The 17,933-nt window shown below is 45.5% G+C and overlaps 1 protein-coding gene across 1 annotated transcript in view; it reads left to right on the plus strand.

The window, feature by feature from the left end:
* The first annotated feature begins 17,744 nt into the window (after nucleotides 1-17,744).
* LOC126425263 (uncharacterized) overlaps nucleotides 17,745-17,933 on the plus strand; it is a 131,457-nt gene continuing 131,268 nt past the window's right edge. Inside the window, exon 1 of the mRNA XM_050088233.1 lies at nucleotides 17,745-17,870. Within this exon, the coding sequence (XP_049944190.1) occupies nucleotides 17,756-17,870 (115 nt within the window). The 5' untranslated portion in view covers nucleotides 17,745-17,755. The remainder of the gene's footprint in view (nucleotides 17,871-17,933) is intronic.

Raw genomic sequence — 17,933 nt, forward strand, 5'->3', positions numbered from 1 at the left:
GCACTTTATGGGCTAACAAGTAACAAAGCACAGGCAGGTAAGTTTTTTGCAAACTTGAACATTAAAACGTTGCGCATTCGAGTTTAAAGCTGAAAATGTAACGAATAAAGAGCAATACCAGTAAGTAAACAAGCATTGGTTTCGGAGTTCCAGCTTCATTTGCTACCGACACAAACAGAGTAAAAGTGGACTTAAAAGAATTAGGAAAGCATGTTTTTCATATCATTTCCGTCTCTTCTTGATTTCTCGAAATATATATATATATATATATATATATATATATATATATATATATATATATATATGTGTGTGTGTGTGTGTTGGGGTTTATGGGCGCTCAACATCGAGGTCATCAGCGCCCTGACACACAGTAAAAGGAACGAATGTGGAGAGACCTAATAAAACTGAAAAACACACTCAAAGCAGGAAAAGAGGGAAAATACGACCTGAGAAGGTAAAACCTAAGGTAAGGGATAACATAGCGACAAGAATGACATAGGAAACCGTCAGTGTCTGGCCACTTACATAAAATATGGGCGAGCTTGTCACACAGGAAACAAGTTAAAATCCCCTACCTAAAATCTTTGTAAAAACATTCGACATGGCACAGAACTTTAAAACTTTAACCACATTCGTCCGAGTGTTGCCTAAAAGAGTTGGCAGGTCCGCTGGCAAGGCAGCCGCGGCCCGCTGGTCAGAAAATAAAACGCAATCCAATAAAACGTGGCGCACAGTGACCTGGACGCCGCAAGCACCACACAGTGGAGGGTCCTCCCGCCGGAGCAGGAAGCCATGCGTCATAGGGCTGTGGCCTATTCGAAGCCGAGTGAGGAGAACCTCGTCCCGTCGATGGGGCTGAAAGGAAGTACACCACACACGCGTTGTGGGCTTGACTAGACGGAGCTTATTGTCAGTCACGTCCAGCCACTCGTCCTCCCACCGACGCATGACCCGTGAGCTCAACAGCGAGGTGAGTGCGTGCAAGGGGATAGCACACTGAGATACTTGTGGGGCGAGACACGCCTCCTTGGCTGCGAGATCTGCCCCTTCATTCCCAGCAATGCCAACATGCCCCGGAACCCAGCAGAAAGCTACAACCTTCCCCAGTCGCTGTAGTCGGAGGAGGGCATCTTGGATGGTCTGGACTACTGTAACTGCCGGATATACATATATATATATAAAGAAGTTACATTAACAAGACCAAACTTGCCCTATTAGTAGAGCAAACACGTATCGAAGAACAGAAAAACGTTCGAAAATTCGGTCCTGTCACTATAATATTAATGTAAGCAATGTAACTTTTAGTATTTAAAAGAGTTGTTGCATGTGTGCGACAGAAATTGTTTTGGCCGTGCTCTCTTGTAATGACTGGTGTTTTCTGGCTGGATGAGGAGAGGGTGGTATGATAGGTGGGTGGCCAGTTTCCTCTCATTACAATGCCAAATGCATACGTGGTTAAGGTACACTTTATTAAAGGAACCAATTCAGTGCTTAACTTCAATGATGTCCAATCTGAAGTTCTATGCTTAACAGCAATCAAATAACATGTACTAATTCTTGAATCTTGCCCGTGAGTAGTAGGGCGATGGGGCATGGGTATAATTTTGATATCAAACTGATATGCAAATTAATTAAATTGATCAATTAATCACACCCGCTCCCAACCACGCTCACCCAGACTGCTGACCACCCCCACCCCCAACCCCAGCATGATGACACATGTTTTTCTCAGCCTGCATGTGGCCCCCAGCCCACCTCCACCCTTCCCATACCGCAATGTGCCCTATTGGCGGGAATTTCAAATTTTGGTGGGAATTTCTTTGTCCCAGGGCTGTGCTTACATACCCCCTCCCCCCCCCCCTCCCCAACCCCACCCACCAACCCAGGAATTGGCGAGAAATTAAAATTGGCGGTACCCTTTCTGGGACCCAAACCCTGATCCTACTGGGTGGAAAGCCTAAATGCTCCTCCCAACACATGGAAACTGCCCAGATGCAGGAGAGGAAGGTTAGGTTAGTGTACTTCATTTATTTTGGTCGGGAAGGTGAAGTAGAGACAGATCCCAATTACCTAATTAATCATAAATATCAGGCCTAATTACGCAACTATATGCATAGCGCTACACAAGGGAAGCCTAAGATCTCAATACAGCTCAAAATTGATGATGCCATACAACTGGTGCTATACTGCTGGGAAAAAATTTCGAAATACCACTCGAAACTAAAGACAGACACATTCAAAATCTACCCTTCACCTACAAGCTGGCGGGAAAAAGGCAGTGGTGTTAGGTCCTATATTCTGTTTTGGCTGGAAATACGTTCAAGTGATGAGAAGCTGGTGTAGGACAGAGAAGAGTTTAAAAAGTGTATTATTACCTGTAAGCATACTGTATTATCATTGGTTGATGTCAGAGCTCGCTACCGACGCCTACTCGAAAACCACCCTGCAGCCGAGGTAACCGAAGCCAATAGTCCGTACCACAGCTGATGAAAATGTGTCACAGTTCTGATTACACTTAGCAATTGTTGTGAAAAAAAACAGAACTAAAAATGAACGGGTCACAAGCAGCATATGTACTAGGGAAAATAGTTGTCCTAAAAGACTGCAGAGGGGGCGGTAGTTGAATGCGCGTTCTCCTCAACGTACAATCACAAACTGCCGAAAACCGAGGCCCTCTTACGCTCTCCTCACGTCTCCCCCTCCCCCTCCTTCAATCCAGCCACCTTTGTGGAGGACACAGGCTTTTTCAAACGAACAGCTCGCGGCACATGCTGATCGCTGTCTGCCCTTTGCTGTTTTTCTTCGGCTTAACTGGCACCCCTCTACATCCGCTAGCCTCACCAGACCCTCTGCCATCCTCCGCAGTATGAGGCATGCCTTGAGGCGACGGTCAAATGGTTCAAATGGCTCTGACTACTATGAGACTTAACAGCTGAGGTCATCAGAACTTAGAACTACACTACTGGCCATTAAAACTGCTACACCAAGAAGAAATGCAGATGATAAACGGGTATTCATTGGACAAGGATATTATACTAGAACTGACATGTGATTACATTTTCACGCAATTTGGGTGCATAGATCCTGAGAAATCAGTACCCAGAACAACCACATCTGGCCATAATAACGGCCTTGATACACCTGGGCATTGAGTCAAACAGAGCTTTGATGGCGTGTACAGGTACAGTTGCCCATGCAGCTTCAACACGATACCACAGTTCATCAAGAGTAGTGACTGGCGTATTGTAACGAGCCAGTTGCTCAGCCACCATTGACCAGACGTTTTCAGTTGGTGAGAGATATGGAAAATGTGCTGGCCAGGGCAGCAGTCGACCACTTTCTGTATCCAGAAAGGCCCGTACACGAAGTGCAACATGCGGTCGTGCATTATCCTGCTGAAATGTAGGTTTTTGCAAGGATCGAATGAAGGGTAAAGCCACGGGTCGTAACACATCTGAAACGTAACGTCCACTGTTCCAAAGTCCCATCAATGCGAACAAAAGGTGACCGAGACGTGTAACCGATGGCATCCCATACCATCACGCCGGGTGATACGCCAGTATGGCGATGACGAATTCACGCTTACAATGTGCATTCACCGCGATGTCGCCAAACACGGATGTGACCATTATGATGCTGTAAACAGAACCTGGATTCATCTGAAAAAATGACGTTTTGCCATTCGTGCACCCAGGTTCGTCGTCGAGTAAACCATGGCAGGCGCTCCTGTCTGTGATGCAGCGTCAAGTGTAATCGCAGCCATGGTCTCCAAGCTGATAGTCCACGCTGCTGCAAACGTCGACGATCTGTTCGTGCACATGGTTGTTGTCTTTCAAACGTCCCCGTCTGTTGACTCAGGGATTGAGACGTGGCTGCACGATTCGGTACAGCCATGCGGATACTGCTAGTGATACGAGGCCGTTGGGATCCAGCACGGCGTTCCGTATTACCCTCATGAACCCACCGATTCCATATTCTGCTAACAGTCATTGGATCTCGACCAGTGTCGCGATACGATAAACCGCAATCGCGATAGGCTACAATCCGACCTTTATCAAAGTCGCAAACGTGATGGTACGCATTTCTCTTCCTTACACGAGGCATCACAACAACGTTTCACCAGGAAACGCCGGTTAACTGCTGTTTGTGTGTGAGAAATCGGTTGGAAACTTTCCTCATGTCAGCACGTCGTAGGTGTCGCCACCGGCGCCAACTTTGTGTGAATGCTCTGAAAAGCTAATTATTTGTATATCACAGTATCTTCTTCCTGTCAGTTATCTTTCGCGTCTGTAGCACGTAGTCTTCGTGGTGTAGCAATTTTAATGGCCAGTAGTGTACTTAAACCTAATTAACCTAAGGACATCACACACATCCATGCCCGACGCAGGATTCGTGCCTGCGACCGTAGCGGTCGGCGGTTCCAGACTGAAGCGCCTAGAACCGCTCGGTTACAGCGGCTGGCGAGGCGACTGTCCTAGACAACACAAAAGGGAAATTTAGCAGCAGCACCATACCCATCCGTAGAACACTCCAAATGGCTTTTTCAAAAGTCGGCTACTTGCGAAAGAGGAAGCCCCTTCTGTCTAGAGCGACCGCAGCCTCACACTGCAGTGTCTTCAGTACAATGCGCTCCGGTAGCATGTTGCGAGGCAGTCAGCATTATCGACACCTACAAAAGCTATACATACAACAGAGATTGACAGAGGCAATCCTCAGAACAAAACCTTTAGACAAAAGGGCCAACTCCGACCTGTTAGAGAACTCCCACTATGCTATTTCGAGCTCTGGACTGCGACTCCTACAATAAAGCAACTATTAAAATAGAAAACACAATCGTGACGATAATAAATGTCCTCTCTCCACAAAAATTGGCGAAGTCCATTTTATTTTAGTTTTAAGAGCAAAATCGGTAGTTTTTATGTTCGACTGCAAGACACAATATGCATCTCATTATTTTGTGACGCCCTATGAAGTGCACTGCCACTGATCACAAATGACCAGTATAGACATGTCCACTGTGTGTAAAATCAGGAAAAAATACTTCGACTATTTTGCTGCGAAAATTACCTATCACTGTAGAATGTTCTCGTTATCTCGAAACCGTCATCAAAGTAAAGAAAAGGCGAGAATTTAAACTCCAAAGAAAAAACTCTATATTAAGCAATTTCAGTTTATTGAACAAATTACACAACCTGGAAGCATCTCTCAAATGGTTCAAATGGCTCTGAGCACTATGGGACTCAACATCTGAGGTCATCAGTCCCCTAGAACTTAAAACTACTTAAACCTAACTAACCTAAGGACATCACACACGTCGATGCCCGAGGCAGGATTCGAACCTGCGACCGTAGCAGTCGCGCGGTTCCGGACTGAAGCGCCTACAACAGCTCGGCCACCGCGGCCGGCTCTCTCACATGCAATGTCTGTAAATACACTGTCCTACACGTGTGTATTAAAAACATTTCAGATAATCTTCACGCCACTGGCTCACATGTAGGGAATAAAGCACATTCATTTTACTTTCGTCAACACAAGCTGTAATTCAAGAGGTCATAGCTGTTTTGTACACTGTGAAACTTCTTTATTTAAATGAATGTGCCTGTACTTAAATTGCAGAATGACTGAGATGATGAAACTACGTTATTTGATTCTGAAACAGCTGAGTAAAACTGAACGTACTGATCCTACTTTCTCTTTACTTTTCCTTATCATGTCAACACTGACCCACAATATTCTAGCGCAACGCAATCTGACTGCTCAAAAAAATTACAACCTGACTTCAAATAATTAATTCAAAAGAATGGCCCTGACTAAAAAGAAATATTAACGATTACCTATCCATTTCATTAAGCACTTACCTCACAAAAATCTTCATTACGCGAATTACTGTAATACAGCGAGCGTCAATACTGCCAGCTAAATAAAATATTCTAACTACTGTAGCCAGTAACTACTAATAGGCATGTGGTTAGCAAAAGAAAGGTTTTGTTGCAAACCAGATAAAGTATTTTTTACCTTACTAATGTGACATCCAGTTCAAACACGAATGTAAATCGTCATTGACATCTGGTACATAGGTATACAATCATGAGTAATATTCAATCTCCAGGTCGAACATGTACAGATCGTTAGCCTACGCTAACACTTCAGACCTGTACCCTCCATCAATGCTAACTTCTCACATCTAACATCCATCACTGCTGGCTGTTCACCTACAACTGCCCAACACTACTTCCATCACTGCTGGCGACTAACTTCCAACTGCCCAACTACTGGCGATCAACTTCCAACAACGAGTCCAAGCAGCCACAGAGTCTCTTACAAAGAAAGCACAGTCAGATCCTATGCAAAGCGCTACACAGCGCTGCCAACACAGAAGCAGCCCACTTACAACTGTGACAGGTCCTGTTTTACCAGTGCGATGCTATACTAGCAAAAAAAAAAATGGTTCAATGGCTCTGAGCACTATGGGACTTAACTGCTGAGGTCATCAGTCCCCTAGAGCTTAGAACTACTTAAACCTAACTAACCTAAGGACATCACACACATCCAAGCCCGAGGCAGCATTCGAACCTGCGACCGTAGCGGTCACGCAGTTCCAGACTGTAGCGCCTAGAACCGCTCGGTCACTACGGCCGGCTCATACTAGCATTTACAAAACAAATCATGAGAGGTTGTCTCGCCCGGTGTAGGTGAGAGATGGAAATTTCGTCACAACGAGAAAAAAAAAGAAAAGAAATGCCTGTTATGTCATTCCATGGTGTCCTAGCCATCTCCTCCACCCATCAGATGGCACATCACTGATATAAATTTGATAGGCTAAGACTGCTGTCTTTGACGCTTTACAGGAAAAGCAGAGAACCATCTGCCTCTAAACTTACTTGCATATGCGTTATAGGATGACAGAGAGTGGATGGAGTGATTGGTTGAGATGGAATTGTGATGAGGTGGGACTTAATGGTAGAGTGATGATAAATTCTAGAGAGAGAGGGACATGTTGCTGCAGGTCATTTGACCATTTTTTCCGTTGTTCTGTCGAGTTGCGTCAGTTGTGTGACATAACATGCGTTTGTCTCGCATAGAACTGTGTGCGATTTAAAGTACTGTCTACCTGCGATTGTTAACGGTACACCTCTCGGCTGTCAGAGGAATTCGATGCTGTTTCGACACATTACTCTAGACGAATGAAGATTTATGCGATGTACTACATACCCTGCCGCATCTTGGGCATAAAATCGAGTATTCAGTTTCATAACTGCAGTGATTCTAAGTTAGTGACATATGTTTGTGAGGTAGTACTACCCCATACATACATATGCTTGACAGATCTCCTGTTTGCAGAGTCACTGGCGGCATGACGTTTAATTTCACATGTCAAACACCGCTGCTATACGTTTGTCTCTATCTTGGTAAGAGGGATTTTCCGTTACTAACGATCATTTTAAGTGAGCATAATATAATTCCTGAACGGTGATCGGATGTGAACAGTTCGGCCTATACACCTATGAAAGCTATATTGTACATGTATCACAAGGAATCGATATTTTAAGGAAGTAGTTTTTCATTTTACAGTTTGTCACCATAGTTTATCGTAGAGAAACCTGCAAAGAGAATGTATGTCATGCGCTGGAAATTTATTTCTTGCATTGGGATAGTAACAGCGTTGCATTACACACGAGTAATACACTCCTGGAAATGGAAAAAAGAACACATTGACACCGGTGTGTCAGACCCACCATACTTGCTCCGGACACTGCGAGAGGGCTGTACAAGCAATGATCACACGCACGGCACAGCGGACACACCAGGAACCGCGGTGTTGGCCGTCGAATGGCGCTAGCTGCGCAGCATTTGTGCACCGCCGCCGTCAGTGTCAGCCAGTTTGCCGTGGCATACGGAGCTCCATCGCAGTCTTTAACACTGGTAGCATGCCGCGACAGCGTGGACGTGAACCGTATGTGCAGCTGACGGACTTTGAGCGAGGGCGTATAGTGGGCATGCGGGAGGCCGGGTGGACGTACCGCCGAATTGCTCAACACGTGGGGCGTGAGGTCTCCACAGTACATCGATGTTGTCGCCAGTGGTCGGCGGAAGGTGCACGTGCCCGTCGACCTGGGACCGGACCGCAGCGACACACGGATGCACGCCAAGACCGTAGGATCCTACGCAGTGCCGTAGGGGACCGCACCGCCACTTCCCAGCAAATTAGGGACACTGTTGCTCCTGGGGTATCGGCGAGGACCATTCGCAACCGTCTCCATGAAGCTGGGCTACGGTCCCGCACACCGTTAGGCCGTCTTCCGCTCACGCCCCAACATCGTGCAGGCCGCCTCCAGTGGTGTCGCGACAGGCGTGAATGGAAGGACGAATGGAGACGTGTCGTCTTCAGCGATGAGAGTCGCTTCTGCCTTGGTGCCAATGATGGTCGTATGCGTGTTTGGCGCCGTGCAGGTGAGCGCCACAATCAGGACTGCATACGACCGAGGCACACAGGGCCAACACCCGGCATCATGGTGTGGGGAGCGATCTCCTACACTGGCCGTACACCACTGGTGATCGTCGAGGGGACACTGAATAGTGCACGGTACATCCAAACCGTCATCTAACCCATCGTTCTACCATTCCTAGACCGGCAAGGGAACTTGCTGTTCCAACAGGACAATGCACGTCCGCATGTATCCCGTGCCACCCAACGTGCTCTAGAAGGTGTAAGTCAACTACCCTGGCCAGCAAGATCTCCGGATCTGTCCCCCATTGAGCATGTTTGGGACTGGATGAAGCGTCGTCTCACGCGGTCTGCACGTCCAGCACGAACGCTGGTCCAACTGAGGCGCCAGGTGGAAATGGCATGGCAAGTCGTTCCACAGGACTACATCCAGCATCTCTACGATCGTCTCCATGGGAGAATAACATACTGCATTGCTGCGAAAGGTGGATATACACTGTACTAGTGCCGACATTGTGCATGCTCTGTTGCCTGTGTCTATGTGCCTGTGGTTCTGTCAGTGTGATCATGTGATGTATCTGACCCCAGGAATGTGTCAATAAAGTTTCCCCTTCCAGGAACAATGAATTCACGGTGTTCTTATTTCAATTTCCAGGAGTGTAGATCGGAAACCGCAACGATCTAACGTTATAGCGTGTTTTAAGTGCATAACATTTTAGCCTTAGGAGTGCATGTGTTTACGTTCTCTCTTACCAAGACCTTCTTGGTAATGACCCCAGACACGAGAATAATACTTTAGAACTGATAGCGCAGTTGATTTACGGAAAATGCTGCGAACTTCGTCTGTCTGGAGCTCCATCATGCATGAAAAAAACTACCCATTTCTTGTTCTTAACTGTCTGTTATATCATCACAACAGTTTCATATCTACTATGCACCGATAAGGGGTGCTAACCTCCTCGAAATTCGCGCATCTGAAGAAATCTTGTGCTCTTGGATGGGTGTGGGACAGCAGTTACAGCCTTGGTTCGCACCTTTCCTCCACGAAACGTGGAATGTAGCGGTCTACTTTTGGTCAGCTGCAGATTAAATTGGTGCCTCAGCTGCAGGGAGCGTTGGTCAAAGTCAATGCGAGGAGATCTTTCATCTGTAACTCTATCCTAAGAATGCGAGAATTCACTGTGACTTCCACCCACATAGAGAAAGATCGTAAATTACGCACTGTGATTGAAGTGTCAGAGATATGTAGGTCGCTGTCTGGTATACCTTGGTGTATATGTTCGAGGATTAGTAATGACCGAACGTACAGCACAGTCATGTATTTACATTCGCGATGGTACTCGCGAAGTAGTGGAGGGGATGTTTAGCGATGATACAGAAATTTGTAAGCATGCTGCCGTGTCATGGGTCGGTGTTGAAATTACGATAAAAATTGCTGAAACTGATCGCGCTATCAACTATGATGCTTATTATTACAGTACATCGACGGAGTCTTTTCCATCCCAAATGTGCACTGGTACACTGTTGATTACCACATAATGACTGACATGGAGAAAGAGTCTTGATGGAGGGGGCAACACTTTCTGGGGATGGCTAACAAAGAAACAGTGATCGCATGCATGTATGCATAGCAGCAATATGAGGAGTCAATAAATCAGAACATAGCGCCATCAGCTATACCGTCATTGTGAATGATGAGTTTAAGTGTAGACGTCGTCAACCATCTTCGGACAGCAGTTTGGAAACGCTCGACAATGCCTCAGAACTCTTCCAGTTTCCTTACGTTGTGACTGTCTTTTATTTCAATAACTCTATGTGTGTGTGTGTGTGTGTGTGTGTGTGTGTGTGTGTGTGTGTGTGTGCTGTGGGAGTAGCAGCAAAAACATGATTTACACAATGGAATGGCTAGTTTTCTGTGAGAGCCAGTGCATCAAATCGTGTTAATGTCAGTTTAGAAACTGACACAGACCGCGAAGTGATGGCAGAAAAAACAAAATGTATGGCGCTGAACAAAGCGTGTTACAGCAGAAAAAGCGCTGTATCAAACAACACCACACGGACCCCGTCTTGCGACCGATGATCTGTGGGAGATGGTCCTCGTACAGTAAAGGAAATGAAACTTTGCACTGATCTGTGCAAGCGAAGTCGATCGCTGGCCACCTGCTCCAATGGATCAATACCTGTATACAGGGTGTACTTAAACTCTGCGAACACTTTCAATTATTTATTGCACAAGAACCACACATTGTACAGATATCGTACATATGTCATTTTGAAGAAAAACCCTGAAAGTGTTTTGTTTTTTTATGTATACCGCCACAACGTCGTTTGCTAATTTGCCGATAGTCAGCGCTAGTCGCAAACATGGCGACTTCAGGTGCGGAGCTTTCTGAGTTCGTAAGTGGATGAAGGGACATAGGGTGGAGAGGGAGGCGAGAGGGGAGGTAAGAGGGTCTCAGTTTTAGGCAGTTCGTGATTATAAATCAAGGAGAACGCATGTTCAACTTCCGCCCCCCTTGCATTCTTTTACGATGACGATTTTTCCCAGCACATATGCTACATTATGACCCATTCATTACGAGAGCTGGTTTTTTCACGACAATTTCGAAGTGTAATTACAATGTGACATTTTTTTCATCAGTTGTCGTATCGTGTATTGGCTTCGGTTACCTGGGCTGCAGATTGCTTTTTGGATAGGTGTCTGTAGTGAACTCTGATGTCAAACAGCGATAGATACTGTATGCTTACTCCTCTCTGTCCAACACCAGCATCTCGTCAGTTGAACATATTTCCCGCCAAAAAGAATAAGGATAGTACTATACATCCCAGACTTCTTTTCCCGCCAGCTTATAGGTGAAGAGTAAGGTTTGCATGTGTCTGTCCCTAGTTTCGAGTGGTATTGCAAAATTTTTTTCCCAGCAGGATAACATCAGCTGTATGGCATCGTCAATTTTTGAGTTGTATTGTGCTTTTATGCCGTCCTTCTGTAGCGCTCTGCATATGCGAGGGTAAGTCAATTATTATATGCAGTTTAGTTATATTTCTGTTTATTTTGACAGTACTGTCGTTTTACGTTGATGATGCATGCTTTGTTTATTTGTTGTTATATCTTGCCAATTTTCAAGCTGCTAGGTTAGTTTCGTTATCGCTCCCGTGCTGTTAATCATGGCTGCTCCGCTGTCTATTTGCACCAAAGAAGAACAACGTTCAGTGATCTGATTTTTGTGGTCTGAAGGCGTATCAGGGGCCGAAATTCGTCGAAGACTTTCGGTGCAGTATGGGAACAGTGTTTTGTCACAACAGAGTGTCTACGATTGGATTGAAAAATTCCAAAATAATTGCACAAGTGTTACCCACGATGAAGGAGCCGGACGACCGTTTGCCGCCCCAAATGGTGAAACCATTGAGCGTTCACAGGTGAAATGATTCTCTTAGACAGACTACTACTGACGAAGTGGCACATCGTCTGCAAATTAGTCATGGTTCTGCCTACGAAATCATCCACAACAGACTTGGGTTTCGTAAAGTTTGTGCAAGCTGGGCCCCAAAACAGCTCACACAGTTGCATAAACAAACACGTTTGGACATCTGCTAAAAACATTTCGATTACTCTGGTAATGAAGGGGACAACTTCTTAGACAGGATGATTACTGATGACGAAACATGGATCCATCATTCAGAGCCGGAGAGTAAACGGCAGAGTATGGAATGGAAACATCCAAATTCGCCATGCGAGGAAAAGTTCAAGACCCAACCGTCTACAGGAAAACTATTACTTACGGTTTTTCGGGACGCACAAGGTCCAGTACTGGAACATTATGGGAAAGGGGCACAGCAATAAACAGTGTACGTTACACTGAGATGCATAGTGCCAGGCTGCAATTCGAAGCAAACGCGGAGGATTGCTGTCACAAGGTGCTGTGTTGTTGCACAACAATGCCCATCCGCATACTGCTGCCCACACTGCTGAAACGCTCCAGAAACTCAAATTTAAAGTACTGTATCATCCTCCATACAGTCCTGATTTTGCCCCTTCTGACTATCTCTCGTTTGGTCCACCTAAACAGGCATTAGGGGCCGTCGATTTGCCTCGGACGAAGCAGTGAAAGAAGTGATGCACTCCTGGCTCGTAGCTTAACTGAGAAACTTCTTTTATGAGGGCATCAGGTACCTTGTACAACGATGGACCAAGTGCATTGAAACGCAAGGAGACTATGTCGAAAAAAAATGTTCTTGTAAGTTTCCTATTTGATTACAATAAAATTTTATAACTACTTTGCGGATAATAATTGACTTACCCTCATAGTTGCGTAACTAGGCCCAATGTTTATGAATAATTAGTAATGTGGATCGATATTTGCGTCAGTTTCCGGCCCAAATAAATAAAATACAGAATCTTCCTCTCCTGCGTCTGGGCAGTTTCCATGTGTTGGAGGGTGCACTTGGGCTTTCCATCCAGTAGAACCAGTGTTCGAGTCCCAGAAAGGGCACTGCCAATTTTAATTTCCCACCAATTCCTGGGTGAGGGGTGGGGTTGGATGTTAGCACAGCCCTGGGACAAAGAAATTCCCACCAAATTTCGAAATTCCCGCCAATAGGGTATGTCGAGGGATGGGGTGGGAGGAGAAGGGGGAGGGGGCTGAGGCCCACATGCAGGCTGAGAAAAACACGTGACGTCATCCAGGGGTGGCTGGGTGGAGGGTGATTAATTGATCAATTTAATTAATTTGCATATCTATTTGATATCAAAATTGGGGTGATGCCGCCATCTTCCTACTACTTCTGTGTCCATATCACAACTATATACGATGACTTACGTTACAATTAAAAGAAAACAGCTCTCGGTCACTAATTTTTAGTGAATTAACCGGGTTTCGACACTGCTAGGAGTGTCTTCCTCAGAATTTAAACCAAAGAATGATCTATAACATGGTCACAGAATTATGCCTAAAAACGTATGATACAAATTATAAGTACGGAATTATCGTGAAAGACTGGCAGTACTTATATGTCATTCATAAAATAATAAATATGCCAAAACAGCATTAGTCACAAAGATATTTAAGATTAAAAAAACCTGTGATGGAGAGTCGCTAAGGGCTGCCCGTTACTTGCGTTCACAACCTGCACCACGCAAGTAACGGGCAGCCCTTAGCGACTCTCCATCACAGGTTTTTTTAATCTTAAATATCTTTGTGACTAATGCCGTTTTGGCATATTTATTATTTTATGAATGACATATAAGTACTGCCAGTCTTTCACGATAATTCCGTACTTATAATTTGTATCATACGTTTTTAGGCATAATTCTGTGACCATGTTATAGATCATTCTTTGGTTGAAATTCTGGGGAAGACACTCCTAGCAGTGTCGAAACCCGGTTAATTCGTTAAAAATTTGTGACCGAGGGCTGTTTTCTTTTAATTGTAATTATTCACGGTCTCTGAACGTGCAACCACGTACAAAATTTTGCGATGATTTACGTTCCCTCACAGCTAGCTGAGGTGCGAGGCGACGACTATGACTGTGGAAGACAGTACACAGTGCGACATATTGAGGTGTAATGCGAGCTGAGTCCCTATGCGATGTGCTGAGGTACTGAGATTGGGACTACACGGTCGGCGGCGGCGGCCTATTTGCACACTGCCCAGGGGGCGTTATCGGTGTGTAGTCTGGAGTGTGTCTTCTCTTGCCATAGGCTCGCCTAGTTCAGCGCCTGCTATACAATGTTTCCTAGTGCCGACCGATGTGCTGGCGAAGGCGTACGGCAGTACAGAAATAATGAGAAAGAAGCAGTCGTAAACAGTAGTCTGCTAATGTTTTGGTCCACTTAAAATGGTGGCAGTACCCGCCCATTATGGCTTCAAAACCACATAAAACGTAAATCTATAGTTCCATCATCCTTCTTTTTTTACCTCCATACTTTCAAAGACTGCCTCTATGCAGCGTCTTTGCCTCAGATATGACGTTATTGGCCGGCCGCGGTGGTCTAGAGGTTCTAGGCGCGCAGTCCGGAACCGCGCGACTGCTATGGTCGTAGGTTCGAATCCTGCCTCGGGCGTGGATGTGTGTGATGTCCTTAGGTTAGTTAGGTTTAAGTAGTTCTAAGTTCTAGGGGACTGATGACCACAGATCTTAAGTCCCATAGTGCTCAGAGCCATTTGAACCATTTGACGTTATTGATCAAAGGTGGTAGGTGGAATCGGACACTATTATCGGACTTTCTTACCATCGAGACTTGAGTTTAAGTTTTAATTGCAAGCAAACCAGTAGGCCTATCGCAAAATGAGTTACACCAATATTTTCTTGTTCTACAAGGAGAAATTTGGTTTTAAAGTGTATTGGAAAAGCTTTTCTTGCTTTTGACGTTTTATTGTCATGTCTGTATGGCTTTCTCTTTAGCTACAGGTGCGATGGTTTATTTGGCACTTAAGATATGTACATATCGCATTCCATACAGGTATCCTACGTTCCACATTCAGCTATTTGGCTGTAAGTGTAGCGAAAAAGAACTCCTCATTGTCGGGTAGATAAGAGGTCTGTTCAAAAAATTCTGGAACTTTGTCCGCAACATTTTTCTACGTTTACGCTTTACTTATTGTACATCGTCTCCTTGGAAATACTCCCCTCCACATTTGATACACCGCTCCCAACGCCTTTTCCACTTCCGGAAGCAGTCTTGGTACGACTCTTGCTGGATCGCACGAAGCGCCGTCTACGAATTTTCTTTTATCTCATCTACAGTTGCAAATCTTCGTCCTTTCAATGGAGTTTTCAACTTTGAAAAATAAAGAAAAGTCCGCAGTTGTCAGGTCTGGAAATAACGGAGGTTGAGGCAGCACAATGATTTCGTTTTTTGTGCAATAGTCGCGCACTAACAGGGATGAATGTGCGGGTGAGTCATCATGATGCAAGAGCCATGAACTGTCTCGCCACATTACAGGTCGTACCCTTCTCACATTTTCTCGCAGGCGTCGCAAATGTCCCGATAGCACCATAGATTAACATTTTGACCTGTAGCGTAAATCCATCATGAATGAATCCTTCTGTATCAGCATTTGATCTGGCTTGACGAGCTTTCTTTGGCCTTCGAGAACCTTTCCCGATCCATTGTGAAGATTAAACCTTGGTCTCAACATCATAACTGTAGACCCATGTCTCATCACCAGTTCTTAAGGAACCTCTCGTTCTTATTTGTGCGATCCAAGTGCTCTTCACAGATTACGAGGCGAAAATCTTTCTGGTCTTGTCTCATGAGCCGTGGCGCTACACGATGAATTCCGAAAAGCAGTGTCAGGATTTCATGACATGACACAGCTGAAACGTTACATTCTTCTGCAATCTCTCGGACAGGCAGTCTTCGATTGGCAGCACAATTTCGTTGACGTCCCTGACATGAGCTTCATCGGTAGACATCGAAGGGCGTCCTGAACGAAAGTCATCTTTAACTTCCCAGCAGCTTTTTTTATATCGTTACATAAAATTTCGAGCGTGCAGCTGCATAAATTCGACTTCTTCTTCTAATATTTCGGCTGAATACCGTCCCGCCGAGGCATCTCGACTCACTCTGAAGATGGCTGGACGGTATTCAGCCGAAATGTCAGAAGAAGAAGTCGAATTTATGCGGCTGCACGCCCTAAATTTTATGGAACAGTCACTGCGCTGCTAAAATATGAAAACGCACATTTTTAAATCGTGTGAATCATTCGTAACACCGAGTACGGCTTAAGAACTCCTCACCGTAGGCTTCCTGCATCATTTGGTGTGTCTCTGTAAAGCTTATCTTGAATTGCACGCAAAATTTAATGTAGACGCATTGCTTCTCTAACTCTGCCATCTCGAAATTCACAAACTGTGCGACAGAACGTTCTACTCAAGAGCAATAACTAACAAACATACAACAATGAAACTTCCAGTAGTTGCACATTAAACACAGCTGCATTTCGCTCCAACACACCATTGGCGTGAAATCACGAATGGCTCTCAGCACTATGGGACTTAACTTCTGAGGTCATCAGTTCCATAGAACTTAGAACTACTTAAACCTAACTAACCGAAGGACATCACACACATCCATGCCCGAGGCAGGATTCGAACTTGCGACCGTAGCGGTCGCGCGGTTCCAGATTGTAGTGCCTAGAACCGCACGGCCAGAAATAACGAATGTTCCGGAGTTTTTTGAACGGACCTCGTATACGACGACTTTCTACGAATTTTACGTCTTCTCCTGCTTACTAGCAATTTTTTATTACTAAAGTGAAACGACATTCTTCAGTAAACATCTGCAGATTATAAATAGTAAATAAATTGTCCCGTAACATAGCGTTTCGTAACGTCCAGAGTCCTTAGGAAACTAAAGAATGACAAATGTAGCGCCAATTTTTAGTTATTGCCAATTTTTATGGCACTATATACGCTCCGTATTGTAAGAATTATGTTACAAATTAATGTAAACGATAGTATTCGCGCTCATCCAATATTGTGTTCAGAAGTGTCACTTGCTGCCGCCTGGCGCGCTGCTATCGCACTGAATAACAAAAACGAGACAGAGCGTCGCGACCGTTTTATTAAACTATGCTCAAACTCGAGTCGCCATTAAACAAAGTCCGTTACTAGAATTGACCCAGACACTAGAATTGACGCAGGGAATTGACAGTGTTGTGTCAAAGTGCGATAAATGTATTAACGGTTACGGTGATTACTTTTGAAATAATAAACAATTTACTTACTATTTTCCCCTATGTCTCATTTTCTTTAGACTGCCCGCTATAGTTTGATGCTTTAAAAAATCGGGAGTTTGTTGGTGTGTAACTACGGTTTCATTACAGTGACGTTAGTTGCGGTGTGTATCATCTATGGCGTGTTTGTGCGGTCCCGGACGTCATTTGTCTCGCTGTACTTCCGCAGCGCAGAAACAATCGAATTACGCCTCTTGGGAAAGGAATCACGCGCACAAACCAGCTGGAGTGCGTGTTCTTCAGTTAGTTGACGATGCTCTGTGGTGGAAGAACGCATGTGGAGAACGTGTTTTGGGCGAGTTGAGGAGTGGGAGAACAGTTCCGAAGCTGTTGCAGCACACGCGAAGTGTGGCAGTGTAGCTAACAGCGCGTAGCGAGTGATATGCGGCGGTGGATGTTGGTAGCGCTGGCGCTGTTTGCGGCGTGTGCTCACGCGCCGGCGTCGGCCGAGAGCGACCCCGAGCTGCTGGCGAAGGGAGCCGAGGCGCTGCGGCTGATACGGCGCCGCGCAGAGAGGTTCCCCGATCGGCCGGAGGCGCGCATCTACAAGGGCACACTGGCCGACCGCGGCATGTACCCTTACGCCGCGTTCGCCGCCGTCTTCGGCCGCGCATGCTCCTCCACCATCGTAGACCGCAGGTTCGTGCTGCTCACCAGGATGTGCACCGACGCCAGGCCGGACGACGGTGAGTACCACGCAACGCAACGCCACTAACATAAAGTCGACTGAACGGAAACAGTTTTCGACT

Source organism: Schistocerca serialis, chromosome 10 (genome assembly GCF_023864345.2).
Source record: "Schistocerca serialis cubense isolate TAMUIC-IGC-003099 chromosome 10, iqSchSeri2.2, whole genome shotgun sequence".
Classification (NCBI taxonomy): domain Eukaryota; kingdom Metazoa; phylum Arthropoda; class Insecta; order Orthoptera; family Acrididae; genus Schistocerca; species Schistocerca serialis.